The sequence below is a fragment of the Stegostoma tigrinum genome, chromosome 33 (assembly GCF_030684315.1).
Source record: "Stegostoma tigrinum isolate sSteTig4 chromosome 33, sSteTig4.hap1, whole genome shotgun sequence".
Taxonomy (NCBI): Eukaryota; Metazoa; Chordata; class Chondrichthyes; order Orectolobiformes; family Stegostomatidae; genus Stegostoma; species Stegostoma tigrinum.
The window spans coordinates 34754796-34776169 of NC_081386.1; the positions used below are offsets into that span (position 1 = coordinate 34754796).

The following is a 21374-nucleotide window of genomic DNA, read 5'->3' on the forward strand; positions in this document are numbered from 1 at the left end:
AGACAGAGGGTAGTAGTACAAGGGAGTTTCTCAAATTGGAGACCTGTAACCAGTGGTGTTCCACAGGGATCTGTGCTGGGACCATTGTTGTTTGTGATATATGTAAATGATCTGGAGGAAGGTGTAGGTGGTCTGATCAGCAAGTTTGCTGATGACACTAAGATTGGTGGAGTAGCTGACAGTGAAGGGGACTGTCAGAAATTACAGCAGAATATAGATATACTAGAGAGTTGGGCAGATAAATGACAGATGGAGTTCAATCTGGGCAAATGCGAGGTGATGCATTTTGGAAGATCAAATTCAAGGGTGAACTATACAGTAAATGGAAAGGTCCTAGGGAAAATTGATGAACAGAGAGATCTGGGTGTTCAGGTCCATTGTTCCCTGAAGGTGACAACACAGGTCAATAGGGTGGTCAAGAAGGCATATGGCTTGCTTTCCTTCATTGGGCAGGGTATTGAGTACAAGAGTTGGCAGGTCATGTTGCAGTTGTATAGGACTTTGGTTCGGCCACATTTGGAGTACTGTGTACAGTTCTGGTCACCACATTACCAAAAGGATGTGGATGCTTTGGAGAGGGTGCAGAGGAGGTTCACCAGGATGTTGCCTGGTATGGAGGGTGCTAGCTACGAAGAGAGGTTGAATAGATTAGGATTATTTTCATTAGAAAGATGGAGATTGAGGGGGGACCTGATTGAGGTCTACAAAATCATGAGGGGTATAGACAGGGTGGACAGCAAGAAGCTTTTTCCCAGAGTGGGGGACTCAATTACTAGGGGTCATGAGTTCAAAGCGAGAGGAGGAAAGTTTAAGGGAGATATGCAAGGAAAGTTCTTTACACAGAGGGTGGTGGGTGCCTGGAGTGCGTTGCCAGTGAAGGTGGTAGACGCAGACACGTTAGCGTCTTTTAAGATATATTTGGACAGGTACATAGATGGGCAGGGAGCAAATGGACACAGACCGTTAGAAAATAGATGACAGGTTAGACAGAGGATCGTGATCGGCGCAGGCTTGGAGGGCCGAAGGGCCTGTTCCTGTGCTGTAGGTTTCTTTGTTTCTTTTCTTTGTTAAGAAGTTCCTCAAAACCTACCTATGACTAAGCTTCTAACCAGCTGTTGTTGAACTTTGCCAAACCCACGAATGCTAGGTTTCCACTGGGTACTCTCATTTACTCCCACAGCCATGGCTAGGATGAGCCATGGCAAATGTGGGATTTTGGGATAGCATGGTGGTGGTGGTGGTGGAGGGGGGTTTTGGAGGGATTCTCTTCAGAGGGTCAGTGCAGACTCAATGGGCTGAAAAGCCTCTTTTCATGCCATAGGGTTTCTAAGAACTTGGCCCTCTGTTTAATTTTGCTTTATCCACTTCTGTGAAGCAGTTTAAGTCATCTCGCAGTAAAAGACACTAAATAAACATAATATATTGACTTATCTCAGAATTTTACAGATTACCAAAGCTATTTACATATAACTAATGGGGAGCAGATCGGGAGGAAAAAGAGTGAATGAAAATACTTACAGCAGAACTAGGATGTCTGTCTTTATGGGCAATTTTCAATTTTTCTATGCTCGGGAAAGAGTTTTTGTCAAAAATTGGTCCTAAAAGAATGAAAAGTAACATTTTGAAAATACTGTTCAACCATACAATAATTCTTTACATTGACAGCTAATAGGTCACAAGACAATGATTGCATATGTTCAGGTCGCTTGGCAAGACTGAAGAAAAAAAGCACACAGGGAATCTTTACAGCAGTTAATGTGAAGGAACGTAGCTCATTAATTTGTCCTTCATTATAGCAATTGGTCGGTATGTGATGCAGTGATGTCAACAGCGTGAGTTCAATTCCTGCACAGGCTGAGATTATCATGAAGGATTCTTGTTCTCAGCCTCTCCCCTAGCCTGAGATGTGGAGACCCTCAGGTTAAACCATCACCAGTCATCACTCTCTGTTTCGTTTTCTTTCTTTCTGTCTAATGAGAGAGCAGCCCACAGTCCTCTGGAACTACAGTGACTTGTTATATATAACACAATGGTCACTGCAGCATGGAAACCAGGATCCAGTGCAACATTCTGGTGGTGCTTTGTTAGATGTTGAAAGTTCAAAGCAGCAGGATGTGCAGGTTATTATAACTTCAGTTTAAAGTCATATTATATTGTATTCTTGTATTTTATATTTATATAATGAATTCTAATGCCCACATTCCAAACTGTGAAGTTACCAGATTTCGATTTCATCTTGCCAGGATTAATGATTGAGAAAATGTTTTATATAACTCCTTATAAAACTACTGTCTTGTTATCTTACCAGTGCATGTAACTATATGGAAAACTATGGACGTAATCTCCTTCCCGGTATTCACAGGTTCAGCTCCTAGCCAAACAGTACCTTCAGGATCCGAACCATCGCATCTTACCCACAGCAGAGGAAAGGCAGTTGATACACTGCAGTTGATCACCTGGGCCATGTGTGGATTATGGGCCAAAGTGTACCAAGAAACCAACTGTCTAAAAATAGAAGAAAAATAAGTAAGCACTAGAGATGGAAAATGTAGCATAAATACAATACAGATGAACTGAGGTGTCAATCTGTTCAAGCTATAAAACAGAACTAGTTGCATGCCACAAAGAATAAGAAACAAGTGATAGATAGAACAATGCAAACCCACAACCAATCAGATTTAACTCTGAAGTCCTGCCACATCCAGTCATGAATGACAATGGACAATCAAACAACTCACTGAAGGAGACAGCTCGATAAATATCCCTATCCTCAAAAACCAGCCTACTCACAATCACCAGCAAGTGATGGAAGGGGTCATCACAATGCTATTAAGCTATCAAACTTGGGTCCCTGGCACTGAGCCACTGTCCCACCCATCAGTCACTCAGGTCCAGGGTATCTCTGCAGTGTTGTTCAGGTCAGTGCCCTATGGCCAACCATCTCATCAATGAGCTTCCCTCCATCATAAGGTTGCAGGTGGGGATGTTGGCTGAATACTTTACAATGTTCAGCACCATTTGTGACTCCTTCAATACTGATGCAGTCCATGTTCAAATTCAACAAGACCTGGACAATATCTAGGCGTGGACTGACAAGCAACAAATAATATTCATGCCACACAAATGCCAGGCAATGCAATTCCCAATGAGACAATCTAACCTCCCACTTTGAAATTCAAAATTCAATCACAGTTTCACTGATTCCCCGCTATCAACATTCTGGATGTTATCATTGACCAGAAACTCAACTGGACTTGCTACATAAGTTGAGTAGTCAAAAGTGCAGGTCAGGTGCTAGGAAGATGGCAGCAAATAATTCACCTCCTGACTCCCCAAAGCCCATCCACCATCTACAAAACACAAGTCATGGGAATGATCGAATACTCCCTATTTCTCCGAATGAATGCAGTTCCTACAACACAAGAAACTTGACATCACCCAGGACACAGCAGCTTGTTTGATTGGCACCACATCCACTCTATATATGCACTATCTAGAAGATGCACCACACAAATGTGACATTCTATACTTTTCACTGTACTCCTGTACTTGAGTATACATGACAATAAAGCTAAAAACAAAACCAAATTCAAAGATCCTTAGACAGCACCTTCCAAACGGACAACCACTTCCATCTAGAAGGACAAGGGCAGTAGATACATAGCAACACCATCACCTACAAGTTCCCTGTCAAGCCACTGACCATCTGGACTTATAAACATATTCCATTCCTTCAATGTAGCTGGGTCAATCCTGGAATTTCCTACGCAATAGCATTGTGGGTCAACCTACAGCAGATGGCTTGCAGTGGTTCAAGAAGGAAGCTCACCATCACCTTCTCAAGGGCAAGTAATGCTGGCCCATCAATACTGCCCATGTCCCTCAAATGAATACAAATTTTTGCACAAGTCAAAACAAAAGCTACTACCTCCCTTGTCAAGTACAAAGTAAATATTCCTTTTCATTATGCCAACATTGCACTTTACCTCATTACTAATTCAGGGCAACATTATGACACTGCATAATAGATTGCTCACCTCGGGAAGTGTGAAAAACTGCTTACTGAGACGTTCATTTTACCAGATAATTCTCAATAAAATTTGCAGTCAGGTTAACTGCCATTAAGCCTTCAGGGTAGTCATTGCCAACTATCTGTGACAGGCAATGTAAGCTGCATTTGCCATGGTTCTTTCCATCTTTCTGATGTAATTTAATCCACCCCCACATACAAAAATAATCATCATTAACTAAGCGGAAGAAATCTGTTTAAGACCGTTAAAAGTTTACAGTAGTCATGAGATTTCTCCCTCAAAAATAGCCCTCGGTTTAAGTTCAAATAAGTAAATCATTCAAAAAGGAAAATTAAGAGTTTTGGACGGAAGCAGAAGGAGATCATCTAAGTTACTCTATTTGGGCACAGAGTTTGAGAGAGGAACAGCACTTCGCAAAGTGATCAAGAATCTTGTTATTTTAAGTCTAAATATATACAGAATGTAAACTATTGGCTTGTGCCATTACTTTGTTAATTACCTTGCCTTCATGACAGAGAGGGGCAAAGGTCCCATATTCTCTTCCAACTTGATAGACATTAGATTGTTGGATTCATTAATAGAGGAGTCTTCCATTTGGTCCTCATCCACTTTAAGTGACTGCAAGTAAAGAGAGTACTGCATATAGGCAAAGCAATTGAAAATAATACATGTACAACTGGGCAGCAAAGCTCACCAAAGCAAACGTTTCTGGCTCACAGATGAGGAATCAAATCTCCCGCAAGAAACACCAAACTCTATCTTCAGGTTTGATTCTAAACAGTAACCATGAATGGGCTATACAACCGGTGAAAGGTATCAAAGCTCAGCCTGTCCTCTTCTTTATCAGATGTTCAGGTATGACCAATTTCAGCAGCAGTAACAGGCAGCAATTTTATTCCTCGCTAAAAATTGATACTTGGCCTCGTTCTAGAATTTTGTTGGTCATTGCCGGAGTTAGAGGATTTGAGCCAAAGGGAGAGGCTGACTAGGTTGGGCTATTTTACCTGGAGCATCAGAGGGTAAGGGGTGACCTTACAAAGGTTTATAAAATCAAGAGGGTCACGGATAGGATGAATAGACAAGGCCTTTCTCCCCAAGGTAGGGGAGTCCAAAGCTAGGCAGCATTGGATTAAGGTGAGAAGGGAAAAATTTAAAAGGGATCTAAGGGGTAGCTTTTTCCACACAGAAGGTGCTGCATGTTTGGAATGACCTGCCACAGGAAGTGATGGAGGCTGGTACAATTGTAACATTTAAAAGGCCTCTGGATGAGTACATGAATAGGAAGGGATTAGAGGAATGTGAACCAATCACTTCCAAATGGGATTAGATTAATTTTGGATATCTGGTCGGCATAGACATGTTGGACCAAAGGGTCTGTTTCCATGCTGCATTCCACAACTCTAAAATTCTCAAGTCATCAAACATGAGTCCTCTGACGTGTATCACACACAGTGTGTGGACGGTTGTCTAATAGCATGAAAACAAAAACTTGTTTTGACTCTTAGTTCTTTCATCTTTTAAGCATAGAACAGTATAACTTAGGAACAGGCCCACCAACACACCATGTGCATGCTGACCATGATGTCATTCTAAACTAATTTCATCTGCCTGCAAATGGTCCATATCTCTCTATTCCCTGCCTATTCACCTGTCTGTCTAAACATCTCTTAAACATTGCCACTGTAACTGTTCCGACCATCTCCCCTGGCAGTATGCTCCAGGGATCTATCATCTGTGTAAAAAGCTTGGCTCGCACATCTCCTTTAAACCTCTCCTGTCTCACCTTAAACTTATAATCGTCCCTGGAAAAAAGAATCCATGCATCTGATAATTTTTTTGTACTTTTATTAGGTTGTTCCTCAGCCTGTAATGCTCTAGTGCAATCCTAAATTGTCCAACCTCTCCTTAATAGTTAATACATTCCAATCCAGAAATCATCCTAGTAAACCTCTTTTGCACCCTCTCCAAAGTTTTCCTATAGTGTGGCGATCAGAACTGCACCTAATACTCCAAGCATGACACGCCAATGTTTACACTCAATGTCCCAACCAGCATTCTTTACCACCTTTTCCACTTGTGTTGCTACTTTCAGGGAGCTACAGGCTTGCACCCAAGACCCCTCTGTGTATCAATGCTCCACAGAATACTGCCATTTATTGCGTACTTTCCTCTTCCTTTTGAACTCCCAAAATGTATTATCTCACACTTGTTTGGATTACACCCCATCAGCCATTTCTCTGCCCAACTTTCTCACTGATCCTGCTGTATCCTTTGACAACGTTCCTCAGTGTCTACAATTCCACCCATTCTCATTTCATTTGCAACCTTATTACAAACATCAGAGGTCCCAGCACAGAGAAAACCACTGGTCACAGACCTCCAGTCAGAAAAATAATCTTCCACAACTAACCTATCTTCTATCACTGAGCCAATTTTGTGTACAACTTACCAACTCCCACGTGATTTAAATTTCAGGACCAGCCTATCATGAGGAACCATGCCAAATGCTTTCCTAAAGTCCGATGTGGATAGCATCCACTGCCCTCCCCTCATCAATCATCTTCATCGTTTCCTCAAAAAATTCAATCAAATTTAAGAGACAAGACATCCCCACACAAAGCCACGCTGTCTCTCCCTAATAAGTCCATTCATTTCCAAATGCAATTTAATCCTGTCCCCAAGAGTCTTCTCCAATAATTTCCCTATCACTGATGCAAGGCTCCCCAGCCTGTAATGTCCTAAATTATCTCTCTGCCCTTCTTAAAACAAAGGGACAACACTGGTTATTCTCATCTTCTGGGATCTCACCTGTGGTTAAAGAGGATACAAAGATCTTTGCCAAGGTCATTCTCTTGTCCCCCACCTCAGTATCCTGGGATGGGTCCCATAAGGTCCTAGAGACTTAGCTTCCTTAATGTTTTTCAAGACGCCCAACACCACCTCCTACCCAATATTGAAATGCCCTTGAATATCAACATACCCCTCCTTAATCTTACCATCATCCATGTCCCCCTTATTGGAGAATATCGGTAAGAAGTACTCAGTAAGGATGTCAGCCAGTCCATCTGGCTCCACGCATAAATTCCCTCCTTCGTCCTTGAGTAGATGTACCTTTAACAAGTCTCCTAACTACCAACTACAGGCGTTTCTAACATACTGTACATACATCCAGCCCAAATCAGTGATCAGAAATTGGCCTATGGCAAAATCTCCATTGCTAGCTTTTTTAACAAGAAAATTGCCACCATTGGCAGAAAAGCAATTTCAAATTCTAAAAAAATGTCTGAATCAGAAAGAAGGTGACGTAGGGATGGAATTGAAAATGTTAAACCTAGATAGCCAGCAAATTTCTATGAAAACATAGAAATGAGGGGGTCACTAAGAAATGGTTGTTACGCTAACACAGATTCCTGTAACATTTCCTTTTAACTTGCTTGAGTATTGAGAAGATGAAGTGCATCATCATCAAATCAAGCCCTCCCATCAACTCATCCTTAGTCCAATCCTGAATGATGACTGGCCTCAAACATAAATAACTAGAAACTGACTAGTGGCAGAGGTATGAATTACAGCCTCCTGTATGAAAGTGTCAATAAAAAATGGAACAAGATCTTGATTAACTTTAATTACTTACTGCTCTCTCTGCTATAAAGATGGGCACATTCTTCTTCCAGAAAGCTTGCAAGGGACTTCTGTTCACTTCATTTACAATATGGACTTGGATATCATCCTAAGAGATAACCCAGAAAAAAGGCTCAAAATCTCAAGATAACTTTTGTTTTCAATTGTTTGCACTGTAACTGCATGCAGATAGAGGGATGGTGCAATTTTACAGCTCAATGGTGCTCTAATTTAATGGAGCAAAGCAGAAAGACTCAGTATGGGCACAAGTAATAATTCCATCTCAATTACATTGTGCAAGGCAAATTCCTACTTAATGGGGTGGAGAAAATGGTAAAAAAATGTCAAGAGGAACTGTCACTGCAGATAGGAAACACAAGTATGAACCCCATTAGTAACTTATTGAGGGGGGATCAGAATAAAGAGATCTTGAGAGAGAAGGCGGCTTTAAAAAAATCCATTCCTTTAACTGTGATGGAACAGATTAAAGCAAATGAGTGACACACAGTGCACTTTGCATGGTCCTCACTGTAGACAGCTTTGAGAAAACTACACAGGAGGTTTCAATTGTGTAGGAACACTGTACAATTATCTTGTGCTATTACTGGACTGCATTCATTTCTTTAGCAGGTCAACTGTACTGATCAACTGATCCTCCAGTCTGTTGGTCAAATGCAAGATCATTGAGTTTCTGTCTGCTTAGCCCCCTCAGGAGTTATAATCACATTTTAAATGAAACATTTTTAGTATTGTAAAACAGCTCAGATTAATCAAAGTAATAATTTTCTATGATGGGCAAGCATATCTCTTCATACAGTGTGGTCCGGGTATTGCCTTCACATAGAGACTGGTGGGCGTGTGGAATGCATTGCCAGCAGTGGCAGTGGAGGCAGATACTTTAGAGACTTTTAAGTGACTCTTGGATGGGCACATGGAGGACAGTAAAACGTAGGGTATGCAGGGTAGATTAATCTTAGTAGGATAATAGGTCGGCACAACATCGTGGGCCAAAGGGCCGGTACTGTGCTGTTCTATGTTCTTGATCTATCTCCATAGCTTTACTGAAGGATGTTGGACAGCAATGTGACGCACAGATGAGTTTATCAACGACAATGGAACTTGGTGTTATTGGCATTGTTGAACCTGACATCATGATGACGGAGGCCATTGCTGAAGGTTGTGAATGGAGTAGTGAGTAGAACAAGCAAATACAAAACTATTGAACTGGATAACAGAAGAGTGGTACCGAGGTATTTAAAATACTTAAGTTTTACAAATAGATTACCTCATACAGCATGGGGTCCTTTAACAGCCCTTTGTATTCTTGGTCACAAAGTCTGGAAGGAAAATAAATGCATTGAAACACAATAACCCTTGATTTCTTTACTGATTTAAAAGACCATAAGACATAGGAGTGGAAGTAAGGCCATTCGGCCCATCATGTCCACTTCACCATTTAAATCTTTCTTAAGGTGTGGGGCCCAAAATTGGACACAGTATTCTAAATGGGGCCTAACTAGAGCTTTATAAAGCTGCTAGAGCTTTATAAAAGGTGGCTATTCAGCCCTGAATATAACTAAAAGAACTCAGCCTCTAGAGCCCTTGGTGGTAAAAAATTCCAGATACGCCAGCCTCAGATAAGAAATTCCTCGTTTGTCTCCCCACCCCTTCCAATTTCTTTGATCCCCCTTCTCCCTCCTCTCCACCATCCATCCGCCTCTCCCTTTCTAACTCTCCCCTTTCTCCACTCACTCTATGCCCATACCCACCCCTCAAGAGAGACACTAGGGTGGAGAGAAAGGGAGAGGATGTTTGGGTTAAAAAGTGAGACACACACACCTCTCTATCTCACTAGTTGCTCCCCCAACCCCTAAATCACTTGTACCCCACCACCCTCTCTCATTGTCCCCACGCTCTCTCTGTCACTCCCCATCCTCTCCTTCACTCAACCCTCCCCCCTCACTCTCCCCAAACGCTCTCCCTGCCCAACAGCTTACACCCTCGTTCCGTCCCTCCATGCCCCCTTACACACTCCCTCCATGCCTCTTTCCCTCGACATCCCCTCACACCCTCTATCCCTCCATCCACACTGCTTCTTCCTTCCGACATTTTCCTCCCCTCCCCCACACCACACCCCCTCCCCTCCACACACCCCTCCCCTGCCCTCCCCACAACCCTCCCCTCCCCTCCACACACCCCTTCCCTCCCCACAACCCTCCCCTCCCCTCCCCTCCACACAACCCCTCCCCTCCCCACACCCCCTCCCCTCCCCACACCCCCTCCCCTCCCCTCCCCACACCCCCTCCCCTCCCCTCCCCACACCCCCTCCCCTCCCCTCCCCACACCCCCTCCCCTCCCCTCCACACACACACCCCCTCCCCTCCCCTCCACACACCCCCTCCCCTCCCCTCCACACACACACCCCCTCCCCTCCCCACACACACCCCCTCCCCTCCCCACACCACCTCCCCTCCCCTCCCCTCCACACACCCCCTCCCCTCCCCTCCACACACCCCCTCCCCTCCCCTCCACACACCCCCTCCCCTCCCCTCCCCTCCACACACCCCCTCCCCTCCCCTCACCCCCTCCCCTACCCTCCACACACCCCCAACCCTCCACACACCCCCTACCCATCACACCCTTCCGCCGCCGCCCCCCCCGCCCAGCACAATCACAACCTTCCGCCCCCGCCCAGCTCCATCACACCCTTCCGCACCCGCCCAGCTCCATCACACCCTTCCGCACCCGCCCCCCCCGCCCAGCTCCATCACACCCTTCCGCCCCCGCCCAGCTCCATCACACCCTTCCGCCCCCGCCCAGCTCCATCACACCCTTCCGCACCCGCCCCCCCCGCCCAGCACCATCACACCCTTCCGCACCCGCCCCCGCCCGCCCAGCTCCATCACACCGTTCCGCACCCGCACCCCCCCGCCCAGCTCCATCACACCCTTCCGCACCCGCCCCCCCCAGCCCAGCTCCATCACACCCTTCCGCACCCGCCCCCCCGCCCACCTCCTACACACCCTTCCGCCCCCGCCCCCCCCGCCCAGCTCCATCACACCCTTCCGCCCCCGCCCCCCGCCGTACAGCTCACCGTTCCGCCCCCGCCCCCCCGACCCAGCTCCATCACACCCTTCCGCCCCCGCCCCCCCCGCCCAGCTCCATCACACCCTTCCGCCCCCGCCCAGCTCCATCACACCCTTCCGCCCCCGCCCAGCTCCACCACACCCTTCCGCCCCCGCCCCCCCCCGCCCAGCTCCATCACACCCTTCAGCCCCCACCCAAGCTCCATCACTCCCTTCAGCCCCCCCCCAAGCTCCATCACACCCTTCAGCCCCCCCCACAAGCTCCATCACACCCTTCACCCCCCCCCCCAAGCTCCATCACACCCTTCAGCCCCCCCAGCTCCAATCACACCCTTCAGCACCCCCACACCCATCAGCCCCCCCAAGCTCCATCACACCCTTCATCCCCCCCAAGCTCCATCACAACCTTCAGCACCCCCAAGCTCCATCACACCCTTCAGCCGCCCCCCCCCCCCAAGCTCCATCACACCCTTCAGCCCCCCCCCAAGATCCATCACACCCTTCAGCATCCCCCCCCAAGCTCCATCACACCCTTCAGCCCCCCCAAGCTCCATCACACCCTTCAGCCCCCCCACCAAGCTCCATCACACCCTTCAGCCCCCCCAAGCTCCATCACACCCTTCAGCCCCACCCCCCCCAAGCTCCATCACACCCTTCAGCCCCCCCAAGCTCCATCACACCCTTCAGCCCCCCCCCCCAAGCTCCATCACACCCTTCAGCCCCCCCAAGCTCCATCACACCCTTCAGCTCCCCCCCCAAGCTCCATCACACCCTTCAGCCCCCCCCCGCCAAGCTCCATCACACCCTTCAGCCGCCCCCCCCACAAGCTCCATCACACCCTTCAGCCGCCCCCCCCCCCCAAGCTCCATCACACCCTTCAGCCCCCCCAAGCTCCATCACACCCTTCAGCCCCCCCCCCCCAAGCTCCATCACACCCTTCAGCCCCCCCCCCCCAAGCTCCATCACACCCTTCAGCGCCCCCCCCAAGCTCCATCACACCCTTCAGCCCCCCCAAGCTCCATCACACCCTTCAGCCCCCCCAAGCTCCATCACACCCTTCACCCCCCCCCCACAAGCTCCATCACACCCTTCAGCCTCCCACCCACAAGCTCCATCACACCCTTCAGCCCCCCACCCAAGCTCCATCACACCCTTCAGCCACCCCCCCCAAGCTCCATCACACCCTTCAGCCACCCCCCCCAAGCTCCATCACACCCTTCGGCCCCCCCAAGCTCCATCACACCCTTCAGCGCCCCCCCCCAAGCTCCATCACACCCTTCAGCCACCCCCCCCCCCAAGCTCCATCACACCCTTCAGCCCCCGCCCCCCCAAGCTCCATCACACCCTTCAGCCCCCCCCCCAAGCTCCATCACACCCTTCAGCCCGCCCCCACAAGCTCCATCACACCCTTCAGCCCCCCCCCAAGCTCCATCACACCCGTCAGCCCCCCCAAGCTCCATCACACCCTTCAGCCCCGCCAAGCTCCATCACACCCTTCAGCCCCCCCCCTCCAAGCTCCATCACACCCTTCAGCGCCCCCCACCAAGCTCCATCACACCCTTCAGCGCCCCCAAGCTCCATCACACCCTTCAGTGCACCCCCCAAGATCCATCACACCCTTCAGCCCCCCCCCCAAGCTCCATCACACCCTTCAGCACCCCCCCCAAGCTCCATCACACCCTTCAGCACCCCAAGCTCCATCACACCCTTCAGCACCCCCCCCCAAGCTCCATCACACCCTTCAGCCCCCCCAAGCTCCATCACACCCTTCAGCCCCCCCGCCCCCCAAGCTCCATCACACCCTTCAGCCCCCCCAAGCTCCATCTCACCCTTCAGCCCACCCCCCCAAGCTCCATCACACCCTTCAGCCCCCCCCCAAGCTCCATCACACCCTTCAGCCCCCCCACCACAAGCTCCATCACACCCTTCAGCCCCCCCAAGCTCCATCACACCCTTCAGCCCCCCCCAGCTCCATCACACCCTACAGCCCCCCCCGCAAGCTCCATCACACCCTTCAGCCCCCCCGCCCCCCAAGCTCCATCACACCCTTCAGCCCCCCCAAGCTCCATCACACCCTTCAGCCCACCCCCCCAAGCTCCATCACACCCTTCAGCCCCCCCTCCAAGCTCCATCACACCCTTCAGCCCCCCCCCCACAAGCTCCATCACACCCTTCAGCCCCCCCAAGCTCCATCACACCCTTCAGCCCCCCCCAGCTCCATCACACCCTACAGCCCCCCCCCCCGCAAGCTCCATCACACCCTTCAGCCCCCCCCCCCAAGCTCCATCACACCCTTCAGCCACCCCCCCCAAGCTCCATCACACCCTTCAGCTCCCCCCAGCTCCATCACACCCTTCAGCCCCCCCCCACAAGCTCCATAACACCCTTCAGCCCCCCCCACAAGCTCCATCACACCCTTCAGCACCCCCCCCCCACAAGCTCCATCACACCCTTCAGCCCCCCCCAGCTCCATCACACCCTTCAGCACCCCCCCGCAAGCTCCATCACACCCTTCAGCGCCCCCCCCCCCCAAGCTCCATCACACCCTTCAGCCCCCCCAAGCTCCATCACACCCTTCAGCCCACCCCGTAAGCTCCATCACACCCTTCAGCCCCCCCCCCCACAAGCTCCATCACACCCTTCAGCCCCCCCAAGCTCCATCACACACTTCAGCCCCCCCCAGCTCCATCACACCCTTCAGCCCCCCCCAGCTCCATCACACCCAACAGCCCCCCCCCCAAGCTCCATCACACCCTTCTGCCCCCCCCACAAGCTCCATCACACCCTACAGCCCCCCCCCAAGCTCCATCACACCCTTCAGCCCCCCCCCAAGCTCCATCACACCCTTCAGCCACCCCCCCCAAGCTCCATAACACCCTTCAGCCCCCCCCCAAGCTCCATCACACCCTTCAGCCCCCCCCCCACAAGCTCCATCACACCCTTCAGCGCCCCCCCCCCAAGCTCCATCACACCCTTCAGCCCCCCCAAGCTCCATCACACCCTTCAGCCCCCCCAGCTCCATCACACCCTACAGCACCGCCCCCCCGAAGCTCCATCACACCCTTCAGCCCCCCCCCAAGCTCCATCACACCCTTCAGCCACCCCCCCCAAGCTCCATAACACCCTTCAGCCCCCCCCCCCCAAGCTCCATCACACCCTTCAGCCCCCCCCCAACAAGCTCCATCACACCCTTCAGCACCCCCCCCAAGCTCCGTCACACCCTTCAGCCCCCCCCCCAAGCTCCGTCACACCCTTCAGCCCCCCCCCAAGCTCCATCACACCCTTCAGCCCCCCCCCGCTCCATCACACCCTTCAGCCCCCCCCATCACACCCTTCAGCACCCCCCCATCACACCCTTCAGCCCCCCCCATCACACCCTTCAGCCCCTCCCCCCACAAGCTCCATCACACCCTTCAGCCCCCCCAAGCTCCATCACACCCTTCAGCCCCCCCCCAGCTCCATCACACCCTTCAGCCACCCCCCACAAGCTCCATCACACCCTTCAGCCCCCCCAGCTCCATCACACCCTACAGCCCCCCCCCAAAGCTCCATCACACCCTTCAGCCCCCCCCCAAGCTCCATCACACCCTTCAGCCACCCCCCCAAGCTCCATCACACCCTTCAGCCCCCCCCCAAGCTCCATCACACCCTTCAGCCCCCCCCACCAAGCTCCATCACACCCTTCAGCCCCCCCCCGCTCCATCACACCCTTCAGCCCCCCCCATCACACCCTTCAGCACCCCCCCATCACACCCTTCAGCACCCCCCCATCACACCCTTCAGCCCCTCCCCCCACAAGCTCCATCACACCCTTCAGCCCCCCCAAGCTCCATCACACCCTTCAGCCCCCCCCAGCTCCATCACACCCTTCAGCCACCCCCCACAAGCTCCATCACACCCTTCAGCCCCCCCCAGCTCCATCACACCCTTCAGCCCCCCCCCCCCCAAGCTCCATAACACCCTTCAGCCCCCCCAGCTCCATCACACCCTTCAGCCCCCCCAGCTCCATCACACCCTTCAGCCCCCCCAGCTCCATCACACCCTTCAGCCCCCCCAAGCTCCATCACACCCTGCAGCCCCCCCCCGAAGCTCCATCACACCCTTCAGCCCCCCCCACCAAGCTCCATCACACCCTCCAGCCCCCCCAAGCTCCATCACACCCTTCAGCCCCCCCCCCCAAGCTCCATCACACCCTTCAGCCCCCCCCCAAGCTCCATCACACCCTTCAGCCCCCCCCCCCAAGCTCCACCACACCCTTCAGCCACCCCCCCCAAGCTCCATAACACCCTTCAGCCCCCCCCACAAGCTCCATCACACCCTTCAGCCCCCCCCCCAATCACACCCTTCAGCCCCCCCCCAATCACACCCTTCAGCCCCCCCCATCACACCCTTCAGCCCCCCCCCGCATCACACCCTTCAGCCCCCCCCCGCATCACACCCTTCAGCCCCCCCCGCCATCACAACCTTCAGCCCCCCCCGCATCACACCCTTCAGCCCCCCCCCCACAAGCTCCATCACACCCTTCAGCCCCCCCAAGCTCCATCACACCCTTCAGCACCCCCAGCTCCATCACACCCTACAGCCCCCCCCCCCAAGCTCCATCACACCCTTCAGCACCCCCCCAAGCTCCATCACACCCTTCAGCCACCCCCCCCAAGCTCCATAACACCCTTCAGCCCCACCCCCAAGCTCCATCACACCCTTCAGCCCCCCCCACAAGCTCCATCACACCCTTCAGCCCCCCCAAGCTCCATCACACCCTTCAGCCCCCCCCCCAAGCTCCATCACACCCTTCAGCCCCCCCAACCGCTCCATCACACCCTTCAGCCCCCCCCATCACACCCTTCAGCCCCCCCCCCCAGCTCCATCACACCCTTCAGCACCCCCCCCCCAAGCTCCATCACACCCTTCAGCCCCCCCAAGCTCCATCACACCCTTCAGCCACCCCCCCAAGCTCCATCACACCCTTCAGCCCCCCCCCAGCTCCATCACACCCTTCAGCCCCCCCCCCAAGCTCCATCACACCCTTCAGCCCCCCCCCGCTCCATCACACCCTTCAGCCCCCCCCATCACACCCTTCAGCCCCCCCCATCACACCCTTCAGCCCCCCCCCCCAAGCTCCATCACACCCTTCAGCCCCCCCAAGCTCCATCACACCCTTCAGCCCCCCCCCAAGCTCCATCACACCCTTCAGCACCCCCCCCCCAAGCTCCATCACACCCTTCAGCCCCCCCCCAAGCTCCATCACACCCTTCAGCCCCCCCAAGCTCCATCACACCCTTCAGCTCCCCCCCCCAAGCTCCATCACACCCTTCAGCCCCCCCCCCCAAGCACCATCACACCCTTCAGCACCCCCCCCATCACACCCTTCAGCCCCCCCCATCACACCCTTCAGCTCCCCCCCCCCCAAGCTCCATCACACCCTTCAGCCCCCCCCCCCAAGCACCATCACACCCTTCAGCACCCCCCCCATCACACCCTTCAGCCCCCCCCATCACACCCTTCAGCCCCCCCCCCCCCAAGCTCCATCATACCCTTCAGCCCCCCCCCGCCCCAAGCTCCATCACACCCTTCAGCCACCCCAAGCTCCATCACACCCTTCAGCCCCCCCCCAACCTCCATCATACCCTTCAGCCCCCCCCCCGCCCCAAGCTCCATCACACCCTTCAGCCACCCCAAGCTCCATCACACCCTTCAGCGCCCCCCCCCCAAGCTCCATCACACCCTTCAGCTCCCCCCCCCCCAAGCTCCATCACACCCTTCAGCCCCCCCAAGCTCCATCACACCCTTCAGCCCCCCCCCCCCAAGCTCCATCACACCCTTCAGCCCCCCCCCCAAGCTCCATCACACCCTTCAGCCCCCCCAAGCTCCATCACACCCTTCAGCCCCCCCCCCCAAGCTCCATCACACCCTTCAGCCCCCCCCCCCAAGCTCCATCACACCCTTCAGCCCCCCCAAGCTCCATCACACCCTTCAGCACCCCCCCCCAACCTCCATCATACCCTTCAGCCCCCCCCCCCAAGCTCCATCACACCCTTCAGCCACCCCAAGCTCCATCACACCCTTCAGCCCCCCCCCCAAGCTCCATCACACCCTTCAGCCCCCCCAAGCTCCATCACACCCTTCAGCCCCCCCCCCCAAGCTCCATCACACCCTTCAGCCCCCCCCCCCAAGCTCCATCACACCCTTCAGCCCCCCCAAGCTCCATCACACCCTTCAGCACCCCCCCCCAACCTCCATCATACCCTTCAGCCCCCCCCCCCAAGCTCCATCACACCCTTCAGCCACCCCAAGCTCCATCACACCCTTCAGCCCCCCCCCCCAAGCTCCATCACACCCTTCAGCTCCCCCCCCCCAAGCTCCATCACACCCTTCAGCCCCCCCAAGCTCCATCACACCCTTCAGCCCCCCCCCCAACCTCCATCATACCCTTCAGCCCCCCCCCCCCCAAGCTCCATCACACCCTTCAGCCACCCCAAGCTCCATCACACCCTTCAGCTCCCCCCCCCAAGCTCCATCACACCCTTCAGGCCCCCAAGCTCCATCACACCCTTCAGCCCCCCCAAGCTCCATCACACCCTTCAGCCCCCCCCCCCAAGCTCCATCACACCCTTCAGCCCCCCCCCAAGCTCCATCACACCCTTCAGCCCCCCCCCCCAAGCTCCATCACACCCTTCAGCACCCCCCCCCAAGCTCCATCACACCCTTCAGCACCCCCCCCAACCTCCATCATACCCTTCAGCCCCCCCCCCCCAAGCTCCATCACACCCTTCAGCCACCCCAAGCTCCATCACACCCTTCAGCCCCCCCCCCAAGCTCCATCACACCCTTCAGCCCCCCCCCCCCAAGCTCCATCACACCCTTCAGCCCCCCCAAGCTCCATCACACCCTTCAGCACCCCCCCCCAAGCTCCATCACACCCTTCAGCCCCCCCAAGCTCCATCACACCCTTCAGCCCCCCCCCCCCAAGCTCCATCACACCCTTCAGCACCCCCCCCAACCTCCATCATACCCTTCAGCCCCCCCCCCCAAGCTCCATCACACCCTTCAGCCACCCCAAGCTCCATCACACCCTTCAGCCCCCCCCCCCAAGCTCCATCACACCCTTCAGCTCCCCCCCCCAAGCTCCATCACACCCTTCAGCCCCCCCAAGCTCCATCACACCCTTCAGCCCCCCCCCAACCTCCATCATACCCTTCAGCCCCCCCCCCCAAGCTCCATCACACCCTTCAGCCACCCCAAGCTCCATCACACCCTTCAGCTCCCCCCCCAAGCTCCATCACACCCTTCAGCTCCCCCCCCCAAGCTCCATCACACCCTTCAGGCCCCCAAGCTCCATCACACCCTTCAGCCCCCCCAAGCTCCATCACACCCTTCAGCCCCCCCCCCCAAGCTCCATCACACCCTTCAGCCCCCCCCCCAAGCTCCATCACACCCTTCAGCCCCCCCCCCCAAGCTCCATCACACCCTTCAGCACCCCCCCCCAAGCTCCATCACACCCTTCAGCACCCCCCCCAACCTCCATCATACCCTTCAGCCCCCCCCCCCCCAAGCTCCATCACACCCTTCAGCCACCCCAAGCTCCATCACACCCTTCAGCCCCCCCCCCCAAGCTCCATCACACCCTTCAGCCCCCCCCCCCAAGCTCCATCACACCCTTCAGCCCCCCCAAGCTCCATCACACCCTTCAGCCCCCCCCCAAGCTCCATCACACCCTTCAGCCCCCCCAAGCTCCATCACACCCTTCAGCCCCCCCCCCCAACCTCCATCATACCCTTCAGCGCCCCCCCCCAACCTCCATCACACCCTTCAGCCCCCCCCCCCAACCTCCATCACACCCTTCAGCCCCCCCCCCCAACCTCCATCACACCCTTCAGCCCCCCCCCCAACCTCCATCACACCCTTCAGCCCCCCCCCCCAACCTCCATCACACCCTTCAGCCCCCCCCCCAACCTCCATCACACCCTTCAGCCCCCCCCCAAGCTCCATCACACCCTTCAGCCCCCCCCCAACCTCCATCACACCCTTCAGCCCCCCCCCCCAAGCTCCATCATACCCTTCAGCCCCCCCCCCCCAAGCTCCATCACACCCTTCAGCCCCCCCCCCCCAAGCTCCATCACACCCTTCAGCGCCCCCCCCCCCAAGCTCCATCACACCCTTCAGCCCCCCCCCCCCAGCTCCATCACACCCTTCAGCCCCCCCCCCAAGCTCCATCACACCCTTCAGACCCCCCCCAAGCTCCATCACACCCTTCAGCCCCCCCCCCCCAAGCTCCATCACACCCTTCAGACCCCCCCCAAGCTCCATCACACCCTTCAGCCCCCCCCAAGCTCCATCACACCCTTCAGCCCCCCCCCCCAAGCTCCATCACACCCTTCAGCACCCCCCCCCAAGCTCCATCACACCCTTCAGCCCCCCCCCCAACCTCCATCACACCCTTCAGCCCCCCCCCAAGCTCCATCACACCCTTCAGCCCCCCCCAACCTCCATCACACCCTTCAGCCCCCCCCCCCAAGCTCCATCATACCCTTCAGCCCCCCCCCCCCAAGCTCCATCACACCCTTCAGCCCCCCCCCCCAAGCTCCATCACACCCTTCAGCGCCCCCCCCCCCAAGCTCCATCACACCCTTCAGCCCCCCCCCCCAAGCTCCATCACACCCTTCAGCCCCCCCCCCCAAGCTCCATCACACCCTTCAGAGCCCCCCCAAGCTCCATCACACCCTTCAGCCCCCCCCCCCAAGCTCCATCACACCCTTCAGACCCCCCCCAAGCTCCATCACACCCTTCAGCCCCCCCCAAGCTCCATCACACCCTTCAGCCCCCCCCCCCAAGCTCCATCACACCCTTCAGCACCCCCCCCCAAGCTCCATCACACCCTTCAGCCCCCCCCCAACCTCCATCATACCCTTCAGCCCCCCCCGCCCCAAGCTCCATCACACCCTTCAGCCACCCCAAGCTCCATCACACCCTTCAGCGCCCCCCCCCAAGCTCCATCACACCCTTCAGCTCCCCCCCCCCAAGCTCCATCACACCCTTCAGCCCCCCCCCCAAGCTCCATCACACCCTTCAGCCCCCCCCCCATGCTCCATCACACCCTTCAGCCCCCCCCCCATGCTCCATCACACCCTTCAGCCCCCCCCGCCCCAAGCTCCATCACACCCTTCAGCCACCCCAAGCTCCATCACACCCTTCAGCGCCCCCCCCCAAGCTCCATCACACCCTTCAGCTCCCCCCCCCCAAGCTCCATCACACCCTTCAGCCCCCCCCCCAAGCTCCATCACACCCTTCAGCCCCCCCCCCATGCTCCATCACACCCTTCAGCCCCCCCCCCATGCTCCATCACACCCTTCAGCCCCCCCCCCAAGCTCCATCACACCCTTCAGCCCCCCCCCCAAGCTCCATCACACCCTTCAGCCCCCCCCCCAACCTCCATCATACCCTTCAGCCCCCCCCGCCCCAAGCTCCATCACACCCTTCAGCCACCCCAAGCTCCATCACACCCTTCAGCCCCCCCCCAACCTCCATCATACCCTTCAGCCCCCCCCCGCCCCAAGCTCCATCACACCCTTCAGCCACCCCAAGCTCCATCACACCCTTCAGCGCCCCCCCCCAAGCTCCATCACACCCTTCAGCTCCCCCCCCCCAAGCTCCATCACACCCTTCAGCCCCCCCAAGCTCCATCACACCCTTCAGCCCCCCCAAGCTCCATCACACCCTTCAGCCCCCCCCCAACCTCCATCATACCCTTCAGCCCCCCCCCGCCCCAAGCTCCATCACACCCTTCAGCCACCCCAAGCTCCATCACACCCTTCAGCGCCCCCCCCCAAGCTCCATCACACCCTTCAGCTCCCCCCCCCCAAGCTCCATCACACCCTTCAGCCCCCCCAAGCTCCATCACACCCTTCAGCCCCCCCCCAACCTCCATCACACCCTTCAGCCCCCCCCCCAACCTCCATCACACCCTTCAGCCCCCCCCCCCAACCTCCATCACACCCTTCAGCCCCCCCCCCCAAGCTCCATCACACCCTTCAGCCCCCCCCCCAACCTCCATCACACCCTTCAGCCCCCCCCCATCCTCCATCATACCCTTCAGCCCCCCCCCCAAGCTCCATCATACCCTTCAGCCCCCCCCCCCAAGCTCCATCACACCCTTCAGACCCCCCCCCAAGCTCCATCACACCCTTCAGCCCCCCCCCCCCAAGCTCCATCACACCCTTCAGCCCCCCCCCCCCAAGCTCCATCACACCCTTCAGCCCCCCCCCCCCAAGCTCCATCACACCCTTCAGCCCCCCCCAAGCTCCATCACACCCCCCCCCCAGCTCCATCACACCCCCCCCCCAGCTCCATCACACCCCCCCCCCCAAGCTCCATCACACCCCCCCCCCAAGCTCCATCACACCCCCCCCCCAAGCTCCATCACACCCCCCCCAAGCTCCATCACACCCTTCACCCCGTAACTCGGGCTCAATGAACACTCACTGGAGCAGGATGGTATGAAAACCTCGGACAGACTGGACCGCGACCGAGTCCATCGTAAACGGTGATTAATGTTAGCTTTATTCAATGACACGAAAAAAAACTTCTTCAAAAACAATTCAAACGTTAACCGCCCAGCGCGCGCTTCTCTGCGGGGACG

The 21374-nt window shown here is 55.6% G+C and overlaps 1 protein-coding gene across 3 annotated transcripts in view; it reads right to left on the bottom strand.

Annotated features, from left to right (window-relative positions):
• zwilch (zwilch kinetochore protein) overlaps nt 1–21355 on the bottom strand; it is a 55085-nt gene extending 33730 nt beyond the window's left edge. For all 3 annotated transcript variants that reach the window (XM_048563029.2, XM_048563027.2, XM_048563028.2), the window contains exons 1-6: nt 21218–21355; nt 8938–8989; nt 7666–7761; nt 4531–4649; nt 2306–2505; nt 1519–1598 (exon numbers count right to left, since the gene is read on the bottom strand). In XM_048563029.2, the coding sequence (XP_048418986.2) occupies nt 1519–1598; nt 2306–2505; nt 4531–4649; nt 7666–7761; nt 8938–8989; nt 21218–21270 (600 nt within the window). In that variant the 5' untranslated portion in view covers nt 21271–21355. The remainder of the gene's footprint in view (nt 1–1518; nt 1599–2305; nt 2506–4530; nt 4650–7665; nt 7762–8937; nt 8990–21217) is intronic.
• Nucleotides 21356–21374: the final 19 nt, after the last annotated feature.